This window comes from Halichoerus grypus, chromosome 15 (genome assembly GCF_964656455.1).
Source record: "Halichoerus grypus chromosome 15, mHalGry1.hap1.1, whole genome shotgun sequence".
Lineage (NCBI taxonomy): Eukaryota > Metazoa > Chordata > Mammalia > Carnivora > Phocidae > Halichoerus > Halichoerus grypus.
Genome location: NC_135726.1, coordinates 29477141 through 29491567, shown reverse-complemented (window position 1 = coordinate 29491567; position 14427 = coordinate 29477141). Strand labels below are relative to the sequence as shown.

At 36.6% G+C, this 14427-nt stretch overlaps 1 protein-coding gene across 4 annotated transcripts in view; it reads right to left on the bottom strand.

Moving 5' to 3' along the window:
• The window catches only part of RPGRIP1L (RPGRIP1 like), a 92621-nt gene that overhangs the window by 17491 nt on the left and 60703 nt on the right, over window positions 1-14427 (bottom strand). For all 4 annotated transcript variants that reach the window (XM_036081684.2, XM_078063738.1, XM_078063739.1 and 1 more), the window contains one exon: window positions 414-597. In XM_036081684.2, the coding sequence (XP_035937577.1) occupies window positions 414-597 (184 nt within the window). The remainder of the gene's footprint in view (window positions 1-413; window positions 598-14427) is intronic.

Here is a 14427-nt window from a genome sequence, read left to right as displayed (position 1 = left end):
ATTGCAAAAACATCCATGTGCTGACACTGATCAGAAGGGTAGAAAAAAATGAGGTCACTGAATTGTGTGAATCATATGATTAAAAAGCTAGTACTTTTTCCTCCCTGTGAAATATTGTACTTTTTGATTCAATTCAATTGTAGACCTAGGTGACATTTTTCTACTGATACTATAATATAGCAGGAATGTCGAGAGACATTGTTTTTCTACCGTTTTTTGTTTTCTCTTTAGTATTACTTCAAATTTAATTTCTTAATCCTTATGCTACAGGTTTGACTTTTATTAATCCATTCTGAGGAGACTTCCATGACTGTATGTGAACATTAGAGAATTATACTTTTTCCTTGTTCCTGCAACTACCTTCACAGATAAGACAAAAATGAAAGTCTGTATTATAAAGGAACCATACATACCGTTGCTATAATTATAGTAGACCCACTGCCCACTCTTGGGTTTTGGAAGTGACACAGGTGTCTCTTCAGCAGGAAGACTGTAGAATCTGCATTCAACGAACAGCCGCTGGATAGTGTCATCTGCAGTTACTCGAGAATCACTAAGGCTTAGAGCTATGATCTCAATCCTAATTTTTTCTGATGGCTGTTTAAAAACAACAACAAAAAAACCAACAAAGAAACATAAAACAAATGAGCAAAAACTCCTTTCCTCTTTTTCACTATCAATTTTAAATAAAACATAAAGGCCAATGGGTTTCTTTTTTGGAACGCATTGTACACTACTGTATAGTTACACATGATAGATTATTCACGACAGAGAGAGACAGAATGAGATTCTAATGCCCCAGGGTTTGAAGTTAACAGTGTCATGGCAATAGTCTCCTGATTTACATTTGAGGCTATAAATACCCCACTAGTAGTCTATCAGGGGCGAAGATTATGAGATCTTCATCTCCGATTGCTTTCAGAATGACAAGTATCAGTTGGCCTTATTTCAAACTATGTAATGAAGTACATGTTTATCACTGCTTTTATTTAATCTACAGTACCTGAGAAAGTTTCGGTTATTCAGAGATCAAAGCCTGTTGAATACTTTATAGCCATTATGCTAATAAATGTAGCTATATGAATCCATATTAACTAGAGCAGAAACTATAGTTCATCCTCTTATATATTCTGCCATAGCATATTTCACTCAATAAGTACTGTTTTCAAACAAAAGGAACAAAATTGTTATCTAATTTACCACATATTTCCTTGGAATTCATTTTTTATCTCATTTTTACCCAATTAACAACTAAAAATATATTTCTTTTACTGTGTAATTTTCATTTCAATCCTTACTTAATAGATTTTGGTGTCACAGACATTATTAAACAAGCTGTATATGTTTCCTTGAGTAATGATTTAAAACAAACAACAGACTATGACTTAAAAATTAGATCACACCAAGACAACTCCTCGCTTAAATATTTGTTTTTACAATTTTAAATTTGTGCTTCATTCCCTTTTCCTAAATCCCTCCTTACTAAATTCAGAAGCATGCTACTGTAAATTATATAATTTCAAATAATAATTAGAAAATCCTGAAACTAAGACCTGTCTATAAGACCAACTTTTAGGAACTTACTGTCAAACATAAATCAGTGTGCAAATTCAACACAGTGATTACTTAGATATTTCAAAGCATATAATATAATTAATCAAACTGAAAAGCATAACTATCTTATTGTAAAAATATCCCCATAAAGAACTATTTCTATTGATGTCAAACCCCCTCAATATTTGATGAAGTAATTTTACCCCATTCTTTCAAAAGACATTTTCTTTTATTATGTATTCTAAGACACTTTAACTAAAAACCCAAATCTGAATATTTCAATAAGGTTATTTTATTATTCAGTAGATTCATGGAAATTTTACTAGGATGACAGAGAAAATTCCACACCATTCTGTCTCCACTAATACAGGTACAAGGCTGCAGCTGGCAATATTACTAGGATTAGCATAGTATGATGAAATATTTAAAGGAAAATTTTTTCTAAAACCTAATAAATCAAATGACTGCCAAATGTCATTAAAGTGATGGTCTTTGACTTGAATATGCTTTTCATATTCAAATTTGAAAAGAAAGAGATGAAAGCCTGGAAAGGTTACTCGGTTTCAACTAATAACCTCAAGCCCTCTCCGTTCACGTGCATAAAAAATGAAGTTGGCTCCATTGTCTAACCTCACTTCAGAAAAGCCCTTCTCTGCTTGCCCAAGACTAACATGGTAAAGAAAATATTTTAAGTGATACTATTTTTTCCTTAAAACGTATGGTGGTTGTCAAAATACCACACACGAACACCCATTTGATAATTCTGCTTCAAATGCAGCACGATTAAGCCTTTTACATGACTTGTAATTTGAAAAACTCAGAACTGTTGTAACAATAACTTCTTATAAAACATTCCTGTTCGTTTCTGCACAAAAGAATTAAAGGAAATTAGCCATAAAAAAGGCAAAAGAGGCATATACATGGTTATTTCTACATTGTGAAAAGAAGAATTTAAAGTTGTTTATCATAGAACCCAACGAAGAGGCAAATGAACTTTTAAATAGCAGGGGAATCAAATTTATGTAACTGGTTATTTTATTAATAATATATTAAATATATAGTTCCCATATGAAAACTTGCATTATTGTAAGAATGTATTTAGGTTGTTAAATAAGACTATATATAAAAATATAATTCTAAATGAAAGTAGATTTACAGCCAAAGAAACAAACCAAAACATCAATACCAAACAAACCATAAGAAAACCCACTGTATTATTCAAATAAATAAAAGAGCTTTAAAATTCCTCACATGGTATCACCTCCTTTCTGGTCCAGTTTTTTGTTGTTGTTATCTACCTGCCCCACCCCCCCCCACACCCCAACCTCATTACCTCTATCGTATGTCCTTCTAAGTTCTCTAATATTATAGACAGAATTTATTAGTTATCATTTCTTTGTTCTTTTTATGCTACATGAATCAACTTAAAATACATCAAAAAGGGGATACGTTCCAAACCGTATATATTTAGGGAAACACACTCTGAATAAAGAGTTTTCCAAACATGATACATTTTGGCTACCGGGCTAGCCAATTTATTTTTCAACATTGGAACAATTCTGGTCGTGTTCTTGCCTCTGTGAATCAAAAGTTCAACTAGATCATATATAAAGATTTTGAAGATTAGGAAGCACTTCAACTGCGTAACTGACAACTCCAACTTAGTGTCAGAAATAAACTCAGATTCCGTCCTCTCCCCCAAGCTCATTCATCCTCTGGAGCTTCCTATCTCAGGTGACACTGCCATCCACCTGGTCACCTACAACCAGGCGACCATGGATCCACTTCTGCCATCCCCATTTTTCATACCCACCACATCCTACACATTACCTATTCCTGTTCATTTTACTTCCTAAATATCTCAATGATTCATCAAATTATCGAAAGCTTATGATATTTCAACATTGTATCAGCTACTAGGGAGATAAAGACAAAACAGGATATGGTTTCTTTTCTCATTTTTATCTCTAGAGAAATTTCTTTAGGTTCTCATCTGATCTTGGGGGAAGAACTAATTCAACAGCTTCCTAGTATTAGAATGCAGTTTGATAGACTAACAAGGGAGAAATCAGAGGGAATCATAAAAGATAATTGGTTGCAGAACTGTAAGCAGATGGATGGTACGAGACTATCAGCTCAGTGATACAGGGACTATTATCTTGCATATGGTATCACTGGTGTGGTATGTAGTACACACTCAGAAACAAAGTGGATCTACTCTCAGGGCTGTAAAAGAGGTGAGGCACTCTTGCCCTTGATCCCTTGTCTGCAGCCGCAACTACTCTTCTCCTGGCTGAATTCTCTCTCTAAAAACCGATCAGGTATCACCTTCCTGCTTGAAAGCAATTAACCTATACTCTAGCCATTTTCCCGGACCAGTGGTGTGCTGTTTATATAGCTCAGGTTTTGCATGGAAAACCTTCTCTATCAGACAAAATTCTACTTATTTTAGGCCCTGGGCCATACATGCTGTCCTTTTATGATAGCATCACTAATCTTCAAGAGCAAGCTGGTTCCTCCACTGGACGGACCCTCCCTGCAGTTTTCAGTCACATTATGCTGCATAGATTTCTTTATCTATCTGCCTCTCTCTGGAGACTGCGAGCTCCTGGAGGCCAGAACTCTATCTTATTAATCTGCTATTTAACATCCTATCTGGCACATAGTAGGCTCTCAATAATCAGTTAAAGATACAAAGTTAAGGGAGGCTGAGTATCTTTTATACATTCAGATTATCTTTTCTATATTGCCAGAAATAGGTGAAGCTGCAATTATTAGTGTTTTCTCTTTTAACAAATATTTATTGTGTCTCCCGTGTATGGTAAGCTGGTGATGAAAAACTGTTGAAAAATATACAGAAATCTTGCTGTTCTAGATTTTAGTTAAATAAGAGTATTTCAAAGACAGGTCAATATTGTGGAATTGAGATGGCAGGTTACTATTATTGCAACTTTTCTGTATGTTTGAAATTTTTCATAATAAAACAATGAAAAAAGTTCCATTAGGAGACTTGGAAGGGATAACAATGTTCAAATGACTAAAGCGAAGCCTCTGCAGATAGATGCATAATACTGTCTGTTCAGAATCACTAGAACATGACGGGTGTACTTCGGCAGGGCATTAGTAGCCTTCACGTATAGTATGTTTACCATACAGTATAGGCTTTAGGCCTTTCCTGTTTCCTTTTTTTTGAGAAAGAGCTCCCACGAAGGGTGTGGGGCCACAGGTGGGGGAGGGAGAAAGAAAATCTCCTCAGACTCGACCTCGGGCCTCCATTTCATGACCCTGAGATCGTGACCTGAGCCGAAATCAAGAATCCGACACTTAACCAACTGAGCCACCCAGGCGCCCCTCCCGTTTTCTTTTCTATATGTGTGGACGTTTGTTACTAAGTATGATGTTACTTTTTTTTGTCTCCTTCACCAATGCCCTATTAACTTCCCTAGTTAGCAAGATGTTGACGTCAGCATATAAAAAGAGCATTTAAAAATTCTGATTGTGGTGAACAGAGGTAATAGAAGTCACTCAAATATGAACTGCAAGCAACTTATTTTTAGTTGTCTGTATAGATGGACACTACATATTATGTGATTGAATGATCTAGAAATGTGATGACAGCTAGTATTACTCCCAGAGAAAAAAAGTTATAGTTCTCATGATTTTGGCTCAATTCCACTATTGCTTTCCTGACTGATGCTAATTCACTTTTTAGGCCATATATTTCTATAGTATTTACTTAAGCTTTTATTGGCTTGCTTAAATTTTTTGTTTTACTTCAGAGGATCATGCTGAATTCTTCCTTTGGTTTCCACCATCAGAACAGCCACATTGGAGTTGAACTGTTAGGCTCCTAAAAATTAATTATACTTGGGGCGCCTGGGTGGCTCAGTCGTTAGGCGTCTGCCTTTGGCTCAGGTCATGATCCCAGCATCCTGGGATCGGGCCCCGCATCGGGCTCCCTGCTCAGCCGGGAGCCTGCTTCTCCCGCTCCCCCTGCTTGTGTTCCCTCTCTAGCTGTCTCTCTCTCTGTGTCAAATAAATCAATAAAATCTTTAAAAAAAAAATTAATTATACTTGACAGCCCTTAAAACATAGTATTCCTTAACTGAGAATGGCCTATGATAAAGGTTTTGCAACTTGTATCAATTAGATTTAACTCTAACTCTGGTGAGATTACCTATGAATTTTATTTCATTTTAAATCTCTACAGTGAATAAGCATTTCTGTAAAATTACAAAGTACAGAAAATAATTTGGCATATTCAAGGACTCAACATCTTAAACAGATGTTACCATTTTGCTGTATCTGATTCAAACTTTTTTGTTGTTACTGAAGAAATAAAACATTTCAGGTGCAGGTAAAGACCCCACCTCCTAGTTCCTTTCTCTCCTTCCTCATTCCCCCAGAGGAAACCAGTATCCTGAAGGTGATGTGTATCACTCCCAAACATGCTGGTATGTTTTCTGCAACATATGTCTATTTCCATAAACAACATATAGTATTGCTTTCTGTTTTTACATTTTATATTAGTGGTATCATCCTCTATTAATCATTTTGCAACTTGTGTTTTTTTCACTCAATACTATATTTAGAGATTTATTCATGTTTATAATTAAAATCTAATTCGTTCATACTAATTGTTATACAGAATTCCATTTATATGGCATATATAACCTATAGTCCACTTATTTTTTTACAGATAAACAATTGAGTTGTTCACAATTTTTTGCTATTACAAACAATACCGCATTGTCTATCCCTTTATGTTTTCCTGTGTATGTGAGTGATTCTTTCAGAAGAACTGCTAAGTGAGAGAGATGAGAAATTCAAATTACTCCTCAAATGGTTACATGAATTTACATGAGTATTATATTTATCACCATAAAAATGTGTGGGGTGTGTTTGTGTGTAAATAAATACAAACAAAGCCTACCTCTTAGGAGCCACAGTAGGTAGAACTTGGTACTTTACAGTGAAATGATAGATACAAAATGGTAATGGAAGGTGATGATCTATATCTATGTCCTTTAAGAGCAAAATTTTAATTGGGGTGAGCTCTAAAAAAAGCTCAAAATAGTTGGTTCAAAAAGTCAAACTCACTGGTACTGGCAGAGCCGTATGTAAGTAGGGTAGGAGTGCATACTGCTTAATGATGATTCTTACAATTTCTCTTCTTCAGGCTGGGGGTGGGCAGAGTCATCACAAAACTTTAAAAAAAATTTTTTTTTTTTTTTAAAACTCAACTCACACTAGGCTCCAAAACTTCCTCATATATTAGGAATCATATCCGCTCTTCACACGTGTTTTGACTGAAAAGTTTTTGGTTTCTTAAAATAATTGCTCTTTGGGAGAAATAAGAATGAAGAGAAACCCAAACTGTTGAGATAACAACGTTTTTAACAAACAAAACCAAAAAAACCCCAGCTTTCATCTGTGGCAGTAACCTATCTTTTCTCATTGGTTCTGTGAAAGACCTATACTGAACAAATGTGATAAATATTGAAAACTTCAGTGATGGAGATAAAAATGGTGCTAGGGTTAAGAGTGCTTATTTTTATAATATTGTCATGGTCTCCCTTATACACCATGTAAATTACTGCATCTATAATGGTCAGCAAATTACAGAAGCTTGTTACCACATGTTCTAAAGCAATGGCTGGAATATTTTTTCCTGTCCTAATATACCCAAGGGATATGACACATTTCCATCATTAACTGTGGCTGACTATGGCAATAATGTGAAGGAAGGAGAGAATTTTAAAAATTACCCTCAATTTCAGGTGATTTTGATATGCCATTCCATTTTCACCATCATTGAAAACAGATGTTATAGTACAGTGGTTCTCAATTTTGGCTGCCCATTAGTATCACCGGGGGAGCTTTAAACAAAATTCGGATTTAGCTGATCCGGATGGAGCCGGGCCCTGGCATTTAAAAATGCTCTCTAGGTGATCCTAGTGTGCAGTCACAGTGAGAAGCACCGCTTTTCCCTCAAATTGTTCTCAAACTCTAGCATACCCCAGAATGACCTGAAAGGCTTGATGACACACAGATTGCTGGGACCCAGTCTCTGAGTTTCTGATTCATGAGGTCTGGGGTGGGGTCCAAGAATTTGCAACCTCACAAGTTCTCAGGTAATGCTGATGCTGCTGGTCTGGGGGCCAAATTTTGAGAATCACTGCTCTAAACCACAAAAAAAATTCAACCTACATTTGTGACCCTTTCTAAGATATTTATTAAAAAGCTTCTACAGGGTGGCTCAGGTGGTTAAGCGTCTGCCTTCGGCTCAGGTCATGATCCCAGGGTCCTGGGATGGAGCCCCACTGGCTCCCGGCTCAGCGTGGAGTCTGCATCGCCCTCTGCCCCTCCCCCCTGCTTGTGCTTGCTACCAAATAAATAAATAAATAAAATATTAAAAAAAAAAGCTTCTGCGGCGCCTGGGTGGCTGTCGTTAAGTGTCTGCCTTCGGCTCAGGTCGTGATCCCAGGGTCCTGGGATCGAGCCCCGCTTCGGGCTCCCTGCTCCGCGGGGAAGCCTGCTTCTCCCTCTCCTACTCCCCCTGCTTGTGTTCCCTCTCTCGCTATGTCTCTCTCTGTCAAATAAATAAATAAAATCTTAAAAAAAAAAAAAAAAGCTTCTATAATATTCATACTAAACTGTTTTTTAGTTATTATTTAACATTTTAGTACAGAATTAGCTTATAAATTATTTACGCTCTAGAAGCAATCTACACTCATCGTTAAAAATAATCCAACACTATAAATCCTAAAAAGTAAAGTATAAAAGTTCCTTGTTTCCTTCTAACTCAGGGGTTGGCAATTTTTTGCTGTAAAGGGTCAGATTGCCAATATTCTTTTGCATTGCAGGTCATATGGTCTCTGTTGCAAATACTCAGCTCTTGTACAGTGAGTGTAGAGCATAGACAATACATATTTATATGTGATGGGTGTGGCTGTGTTCCAATAAAACTTTATTTACAAAAACAGGTAGAGGGCTGGGTTTGACACATGGGCCATAGTTTTCTGACCCCTGCCCTGACCCATGTCTCAGAGATACTACTAATGGTGTTCGGATTACATACTTTCAGACATTTTCTTTGCTTACATAAACCTAAATGTTGTGTCTTTATGCTCATATAAAAATAAGTGTGTATGTATATACAAATATTTCCCCTTTTTTGCTTCTTTGTAATGAAATTATCAGTGAGGTATATATTATTTTGGCAAAGGTATGATGTGGGGAAGCAGGAATTTTTATCCATTGTTATTTTAACGAGAAATGTTTGTATTAGAAAAAACTGGTAGAAACCTAAAGGTCCACCAAAAGGGGCTTAAATCAATATGGTACAGCTGTGCAATAGGAATATTATGCATATGTTAAAAGAAATGGAGTATACTGCTATTGGAAAGATGCCCATAGTATATTAGTAAGAGATAATTAAGTTGCAAAACATAGAAAAGAGTTTTGGAAGCAATTACTACCAGGAGAGTAATTCAACATTTCTGGTTTTACCTAAAATATATTTTAAAACCTACTCTATATAGGTTAAGCTTCCATATGTAAAATATTGGGAGGGACTTATTTAACCTACTGATAGGATATCATATTTAATTCTGAAGTGATTTAATAATTTTTAATACATGAATTCTTAAAGTAGTGAGTTGCTTTATGCCACTTTGCCCTTCAAATCTTTAAAACATATTTTGCTGAAGATCATTACTGCAATCACCTGGTAATGCCAGCTCATATTGTTCAAGAGGACCTGGTTTCTAGGTGGAATTGTAATTTAGTCCAATTGAATATGGCAGTTTTTATAAAACTGCTATTAGTAGAAACAGAGACAGATGTAAATATGCAATGCACAGAAGAGTCCATTGCTCTTTCAGCGTGTGAGTTCCCATTCTTACCTGTGGGCGCACTTTAAGAAATCTATAAATTGATGGCCATACATTTCGTTGTGAAGATGGAAAGCTCCATTGCTTAAATGATAAAACTAGAAATACTTTGCAAGAAGGATTGTTAATTCTTTTTTTTTTAATATCATGGCAGATGCAAATTTTTGGTTTTGATGTCTATTTTAAGGACCTAAAAGAAGGCTTTTAATCAATGTATTATACATCAAATTGATACTGTTAACTTCTGATTATTCAAATTAATAAAATATTCATAGAGAAATGTCCAAAGTTTTACATTTCTCAGGCTCCCCCCTTCCCCCCCTTAATTATCATGCCTAGAAGCTTTTTAGTAGAAGCACAGTCATCAGGCTGACGGAATCTGACAGGCCAGCAAGGCCCAATTACACTGGTGCTCTGTGGTACTTTGATGTCCTGCAAACGAAGAGAGATAGGGGCAAATTGGGTAGCACATTATGTTAATGACTTGATTTAATCCGGCCACTAAACTTTATGTAGCCTGTTAAAAAAGATGCTAACACTAATTATGCCACTTTGGAAAGAAAAGGAGGGGACAAGCATTTCACTCTGACAAAGCGAAGCTCATAAATGTTGTAAATGAAATGAAACAAAATGAAGTAATCCATGATTAATTATACATCACAGACACAGAGAGAAGAGGAAGAACCAAGTAATATGTCTAAGTCCTGGGAAATCTGTTAGATTCTTTTAAGGATCAACATTTCTAAGGAGCTGTGAGATTCTGAATCATGAAAAAAAGAAACTGTGTGATCTTGAAGTGTTTACACAGTGTAGCAGGTAATTCAGATTCACAGTGTAATTGGCATAAATGATACTTATCTAGGACACTACTTCTAGTCTCACTTTTGTGACATTATAGGGTAGAGGCAATTAAAAAAAAATCTATCCAGTGGGGATAACCAGAGTAGGGTTTTCTAATTACTTTTTAATTAGTCTCTGTGCCTCTAATCTATTCTTTACATTATTGATAGCATGCTCTTTTAAAATGCGATTCAAGAGTGTAAACTCCCTAAGAGCAAGAGGATTATTTCTCTTCTTCACTGCTATATTCTCAGCGCCTAGAATAAAGCTTGGAACGCAGCAAGTGCTAAATATCTGTTTAATGAGTAAGTGATCTTCCCCCTCCCTTAAAAGCCCTCATTGGCTGCTCATAGAACTTCAGGATAGGCTTCAACCTTCTAGGATGATACACAGAGGACTTAATGCTCAGGACATGCCTATCTTTTCAGCATATTCTCCTGAGCTTCCACAGGTGTACCATAATGTAGCCCATCCTAAAACCATTCTGAATTCCCAGAAAGAGCCATGCTCCACAGTCTCTCTAATTCTTTTTTTTTTTAAAGATTTTTTTTTTTAATTTATTTATTTGATAGAGAGCACAAGTAGGTAGAGTGGCAGGCAGAGGGAAAGGGAGAAGCAGGCTCTCTGCTGAGCAGGGAGCCTGATGCGGGGCTCGATCCTAGGACCCTGGGAATCATGACCTGAGCTGAAGGCAGCCACTTAACCGACTGAGCCACCCAGGCGCCCCAGTCTCTCTAATTCTTAAGTTATCGTTTCTTTGACCTATAATGATCCCTCCATGACCCTTACTAATTCCTAATCATCTTCAACACTTGGCTCAAGCTTCACTGACTTCAGGAAGTCTGCCTTGATGAGGGTCCCTCATTGTTAGGTAACTGCCTGAATGCTCCCATAGCACCCTGTGCATTCCATTCTCCTAGAGCTAACAACTATGCATTGATTGTGTTTCCCCTGCAGACTGTGACTTCTTTGAAGCCAGGGACTCCTTCTTTTATGACATACAGTAGATGCTAATGATTGCAGAACTGTGATAATGAAAGGACATATTATATAGGATGTGCTTATTAGCACATAAGAGCCATTCAGTAATACCTTCCTTTTGATGAAAGCCATGTATCACTGTCCTGAGATTTCTACCTGAAGCAGTTCTTGAAGAAGAGGTAAAGAAAGAAACTAATGAGCCACAAGGATTTTTAAGCTTAAAGAAGGTTTTCTGATAACAACACCTTGATGAAAGTTCCCATCATCAACAATTGGACAGAATGACATCCTGTGCCTCCTGACATGATGCACTGGAAAGGACATAGTACTGCTTTTGTAGTATTCCTACCAAAACATATAACTGAATCTAATATGAGGAAACATCACATAAATCCAGATTGAAGGCTATTCTACAATATAAATGACCTGGATTCTTAAAAAATGTTAATCTGAAAGAACCCACATAAAGAAAGGCTGAAACCATCATTATGGATTACAGAGGCTAATGAGACAGGAAAGCTAAACACAGTGTGCGATCTGGATTGGATCCTGGACCAGATTAATCAAATGCTATAAATTATGCTACTGGAACAACTGGCAAAATTTTAATGAGAACTGTTGATTAAATAATAGTATTATATTATTATTCTGAAGTATTTAAGGGTAAAGGAGCATGACTTCTGCAACTCTGAAATGATTCATTATAATTATGTATGCAAGAATGTGTATATATACATACATAGGTGCACATACACATATATAGGAGAGACAACAGAAATCATAAACAAATGTACTGAAATGTAACAGCTGATGAATGTGGGTGAAGTACATTTAGGAGTTCTTTGTACTACTTTTGTGATCTTTAAAGAAAAAAGGTTCCATGACTCATATTGAACGACTGTTAAAGTAGCACACAGAAAAACTGGTATAATCACTAGAAAACACTATATTTCATGATTTTGAAGATCTCTTGAGGTTTGTTCCTATGTTTACAGATTAAACTATTTTACCATACTTGGTAAATAATTTTTTTCTTTTTTAATTAAAGATTTTATTTATTTGACAGAGAGAGACACAGCGAGAGAGGGAACACAAGCAGGGGGAGTGGGAGAGGGAGAAGCAGGCTTCCCGCGGAGCAGGGAGCCCAATGTGGGGCTTGATCCCAGGACCCTGGGATCATGACCTGAGCCGAAGGCAGACGCTTAACGACTGAGCCACCCAGGCGCCCCCATATTTGGTAAATAATTTAACACAACTAAGTATCACCTATTAACATAAAATACTGGTTAGTACTTTCTCCTAAAAGTAGAATTTTTAAAAGCATGTGGGAGGTGAGTAAGGGCAACTGAGGCATAAAGCATTGCTTACAGCAGTTGCTTCCTTTAAATGATATTCACACATTTGAGAAAGCATCTTAAACCATTATAATAAATCACATTTGGAATGGCAGTCAAGACCCTAGCAGGCTGTAGCAAAGTAACACAAATTACTTTCCCAGGAATAAGAAGAAAAAAACCTCAGTTTATTCTAAAGGAAAAATAGATGTGTACATTAGAACTAGTTGGATATTTTAGAGGGATAGTTCTCTTTCACTAAACATCTTTGTTAAATCGAAGTTCCTTATTCTGTCTTAGTCAAGGGCATTGAACAATTCCACTGAGATGCTAGCAGTGTTGCCAATACACATGGTTCCACTGAATGAAGGATTTCTCAGCCTCAGCACTATTGACATTTCAGGCCAGATAGTTCTTTGCTGTGAGTCCTGTGCATTGTAGCATGTTTGGCAGCAACCCTAACCCCGACCTATTAGATGTCAGCAGTTCCTCCCAGTGTGACAACCCAGAATGCCTCCAGACATTGCCAAATGTCCCCTGGGGGACAAAATACCCACTCCCCCCAGTTGAAAATCATTTGGTCTAAGATGCTATAATTTAGATAACATTTTCCTATACTTTCAAAGTTACTTTTGAATGATGAATACAATGTTTAGAAAATAAAATTAACCATTACAATGTCTCCCTAGTATCTATTGGATAAAATCCAAAATGCTTAGCTTGTATCTAAAGTCTTCTATCCTCTTATATAAAAAGGCTGCTCTAGTTAGTGTATTCTTGACTTCTGAAACACATATGCACCCCTGCACTAGAAGTGCACATAATTTTCTCTCTGCTGTCATATATACACATCTTTGAGATGTCCCAGTTAAAGCAGAACACCCCTTCTTACTGTGTGATTGACCATAGCTGAATGGATCAGGGTATAGAACTGATAAAGATGGACCCAATCCAGAGGCTAGGCATGGCTAATTAGATTTTTCTCCTTGGGGCTGGGCATGTTTGTATGGCTATCTGTGGGCAATAAACAAGGAAAGCAGAAAAAATCAGCTTAAAATTAGAAAAAGTAGACATGAAGCCCACAAGAGGGCAGATGGGCCAGCTCTGGGCATATCTTCCATAAAATATACTAAAAAGTCACTTCAAATTTCTCCTTCCCCTGAACTTCCTTAATTGGTGGCAAGATTATCAGCAAGTCACTTTATCTCTCAAGAGCTCAGTTTATTCATTTGAAAAATGAGAAGGGGAGCCAGAAAACAGCTAAGTATTCTTTACCTCAAATATCTATTACATTAATTATTGGTACTGTCACCTGACATTGTTTTATATTGTAATTTAACAGTTGAATAACTACTTGAATTTTCATGAACACATCTTCCCAATTAATGAAGATGTTCCTTGAGGGCAGGACCAGAATACTGTGTTTACTTCCTTAGGAGAAGTGATGACAAACTGCAGACACTGAATCCCTGGGAATCACTGCGTTATGACAAGAGGGATGAGTGTTGTTTGTACTTTGACCAGATAAATACATCCCTCAGTAAAACCCCAGGACTGATTCAGTATCTCATTTCTCATACTCTTATGTTCAAAAGGCTAAATCATATAGGTATTCAAAAATCTTGATGAGTTAGGCAAAGTCTTCCAGAAGAACTATTGACACATGAGAAAGAAATGTCTGATTCAAACATGCAGGCTTACTACTCTTGATGTAATGAATGGACGGTTCTTAATAAAATGATGTGATCGTCAAATTTTTTAAAGATTGACTGATTTGAGAGAGTGCGAGCGAGCACTGAGTGTGAGCAGGGGGAGAGGTAGAG